We start from the raw sequence: 3,571 nt of genomic DNA on the forward strand, positions 1-3,571 counted from the left end.
GATGGGGAAAAGATGGCCCAGCGTCCTCGCGATCGGGCGTGTCGCGGGAAATGGACGGGATAACTCAATGGTGGCGGTGGTGGTGATGGACGGTGGAGGATGAGACCAGATCAGGGGTCGACTCGCTCGGACGCGTGAGAGCGAAGGTCGAATTTGAGTTTTCCGGCGTGGAACGCGCGCGGCCAAGGGGTCCGGCTAAGCCGCTAAGGCGACCAGCCAAGCCAGCCAAGCGAACGAGGGCAAGGGGAAGCCATGGCTGGGAGGGGCGGGATTGGCGAATAGGGGGTTTGCTGGGCTGAGCCGGGTGAGCTGACAGGGGCCGAGAAAGGCATAAGGGGCCGTCGGCTTTTAGGAGCTACTTTAAACGTTTCTGCTCGGGGATCAGTTCACTGGGCGCTTTTGGAGGGACAGGAGCTCCCAAGGGGGGTGGTGGGGGGGGGGGTTGGAAGAGGACGGCGAAATGTCAGGGGCTTTGTTTACGATCGGGTCGAAATCTCAGTGATGGCATCCGACGGCGAGGATACCCTGGACGAATTCAGGTGAGCCTGAATCGTCTGATGGTTCCAGGGGTAGGTGAAAGCCAGCCGTCAATTGTAAATAACCCCTAACTCACAACAGCGCCTAAATCAATGTCTAGCCTAATAAGCATTAGCGGGTTACAGCGGACACAAAGGGATCCCACCGACATAACAGGACCCCGACAGCCTCTGCGAATGATATCATATTACAACAACATCTCTAACCGCATCTAAACAAGAAAGAAATCTGTATATGTACAACCGATCTAGCCCAACAACCATACCAATCCATGTACACTGTACCCGCAACACCCGGCCTACCCCCGTTCTCTCACTCTCCACTCTCTCATTACCGCCCCCTCCCCAACCCTACCAACGCCACCACCACCGCCACTACCACCCACACCACCATTAACGTACCCCACCCCCCACTCCCTCCTCCCCGTCAACAGCACGCGACACGCCTCCAACCGCGCATACAGCCCGACCTCCTTCCTGGCCCTCTCCCCACCCACCTCGGCATCCAACACCTCCAGCACGCCCCGCCCATCCACATCCCTCGCATGGACATTCGCCCCACACTCCAACAGCGTGGCCAGCGCGACCTTGCGCCCGAGCCTTGCCGCCATGAGCAGTGGTGTCTCGCCGCGGCGGTTACGTGCCTCGATGCTGGCGCCCGCGCGCACCAGCGTCTCGAGGATGGCCTGCAGGGTGCGGGCCTTGTCGTCCTGGTCGTCGGCGACGTGCTCGACAAAGGCCATGAGCGGCGTGTAACCGCGGCGGTCGTAATGGGCGACCGAGACGGCGACCGAGCGGTGCAGGAGCGAGTGCAGGTGCCGCAGGCGGGTGGGTAGCGTGCCTTCTGTGGAGCTGGTTGTTGTTGTTGTGGCGTTGCCTGCGGTGGGGGTTCCGACGGGGGTGGGGGAGGTGTGTGAGGGGGTAGGTGTGTCTTTTGATGCGTCGAGTTTTCGCTTGAGGTGTGGGCGGCCGCCGGCGGAGGAGGAGGAGGAAGAGCGCACGTGGCGGTCCATGGCTTGTTGGTTTAGGATGGCTTGTGCCAGGCAGTGCAAGCCGTTGCGGCCGTCGGCGTCCTCGACAGTGGGGTTGTTGTAGGAGGACTGGATGACCTGGACGAGGCGGGCGTGGTAGGCTAAGAAGGAGCCTTCGGAGGCAGAGGAGTTGGGCTGGCTGTTTGGGCTAGCACGCGCGAGGTCCTCGACCTGCGGAGACAGGCTGCCGGTCCGCCGGGGTGGAATGTATGGGCTTTGGTTAGCTGGGTCGGTGTCGGGGACGGGGTTGAACCCAAATGCATCCGCGGCGTGAGGCGAGCACGGGATCAAACAGAGAGATAAGGCTGGCGAGGAGCGATGGGTCCCGTATGAGGGAATGAGCGCGGTGAAAAAACGTTCGGCCGTAAACGTCGGTTTCGTAAACCAGCCCTGGGCAAACATCCTGAACATGGGCCAGTAGCCGGGCTAATGGGGAGGAAGCGGAAACATCCACAAACCAATCGAGGTTTAAGACGTGGAGGAATGTCTGGCGGGCGCTGTTGACCGCTGCCAAACGCCCCCCTTCGCAATTAGTCACCATCCTGCCGAGTATATCCTGGGTGCCTTCTAATGCCGCAAACAAGTGTAACGGCGTGTTCCCGCAGCTGTCTCGCAGACTGGAGTCTCCTAACAAAGGCTGGTGGAGAACACGCCGCGTTCTCTCGCTGAGCTCACCCCCTGGAAGCACCCATGAATACTCGTCCGCAGCGGTTTCCTCGGCGATGGAACACCAGCAATCACCCGCCCCATGCCGCTGACCCGGGAAGTCGGCACAGCTCCTGGTGTGGGCGGAGAGAAAATCCCCGGGAAGAGCAAACCCTGGGTCGGGAAAAGACTCGTAGGGTTCCGGGACAGTTTCCAACTCCGGAGGCTCCCCAGGGTCTGACCCTTCGCTGAACGCTGCCGAGGCGCGGCGTCCAGAAGATTGGCCATCAGAGCAGATCGAAATTGTAAAGTCTTTGATCAGGGATGATAGCTGCAGGGCGAAATGGGACGAGCATTCGGAAACTCTTCGCTTTATGTTTTGCACCCCAACTAAGTAGGCTTCCTTGTCTGCCCCCGTTGTGTCCTGGGCCTTGGATGGGAATTTGAAATTGCCAAGACCGGAGGCATCGGGAGAGGTCGAGTAGTCAAACGCGGGAGGGTCTTCAGCCTTGACGCTGAGTCCGGAAGGGGAAGTTACCTCCGAGCCGGGAAGCATAGCTTCTTCCTACCACACCAAACGGTTAGCGGGGTTATATAAAAGCCACCGAACCAAAGCAAAGTTTACCTCTCTGAAACCGCGTCTTGCTGCCAGGCGCTGGTCCTGGACTCCCTTCTTTTTCCGGCGCGTGGGGGACGTGGTAAGGCTGTTGATCCGTTTTCCCATCTCGGCGCGCGATTCGGGACGTAGGTACCGGGGATCATTGTCAAGCATCTTATGGATGGTTTTCTGGGCCGAGTTCTTCCTAGTAGCGAGTCAGCCTCGGATCTCCTTAGCCCCCACCGAACGAACGCCCGCACCTCGGGTTGAAGCCATCGTCTTCAAGCACCTTAATGATTTTTTCAATAGACAGCGTGGAGTAGAGATAGAGCCGGGCTAGCTTTCGGGACCGAGACACCGTCCATTGGGGTGGCCGCCCTATCCTGGAGCCCGAGGGGGTCGGTCCGGTGGTCGTGGAGGCCGGCGGGGAAGCCATTTCGACGGAGCTGGGGGTTGAGGAGGTGGTGAAGGACGATTGGCGGGAGTTAGCGAGGGCGGCATCTCGTGATAACCATCGATGCCGCCACGTGCTCCATATACCGCATCGAGATAGGACGACCTCATGTTGACCAGGCCGGAGCCGAGTCACGACGGTTGACAGGCATAGTGTCCAGACAGGGCTCGCGAAGGGACCCGTCCTCCCGTGTTTGCCAACGGGCAATTCCGTGAGTTTATTCCGCCATGGAATGTGCAGAAAGCCCGAGACTATGTATCGAGCACAAGACGTACCCCTGTTTCCCATGATGCATCTGGGGAGCGGC

General features: G+C 59.8%; 1 protein-coding gene across 1 annotated transcript; it reads right to left on the bottom strand.

Annotated features, from left to right (window-relative positions):
• Positions 1–495: 495 nt before the first annotated feature.
• On the bottom strand, positions 496–3,246 carry CHGG_10484 (uncharacterized protein; the record flags this gene model as incomplete). The annotated part of the gene is made up of 6 exons (XM_001228410.1): positions 496–554; positions 614–621; positions 939–1,970; positions 2,026–2,777; positions 2,838–3,015; positions 3,071–3,246. 6 exons carry the CDS (start codon positions 3,244–3,246, stop codon positions 496–498), a joined length of 2,205 nt encoding a protein of 734 aa, XP_001228411.1.
• Positions 3,247–3,571: the final 325 nt, after the last annotated feature.

This window comes from Chaetomium globosum, genomic scaffold (assembly GCF_000143365.1).
Source record: "Chaetomium globosum CBS 148.51 scaffold_7 genomic scaffold, whole genome shotgun sequence".
NCBI lineage: Eukaryota > Fungi > Ascomycota > Sordariomycetes > Sordariales > Chaetomiaceae > Chaetomium > Chaetomium globosum.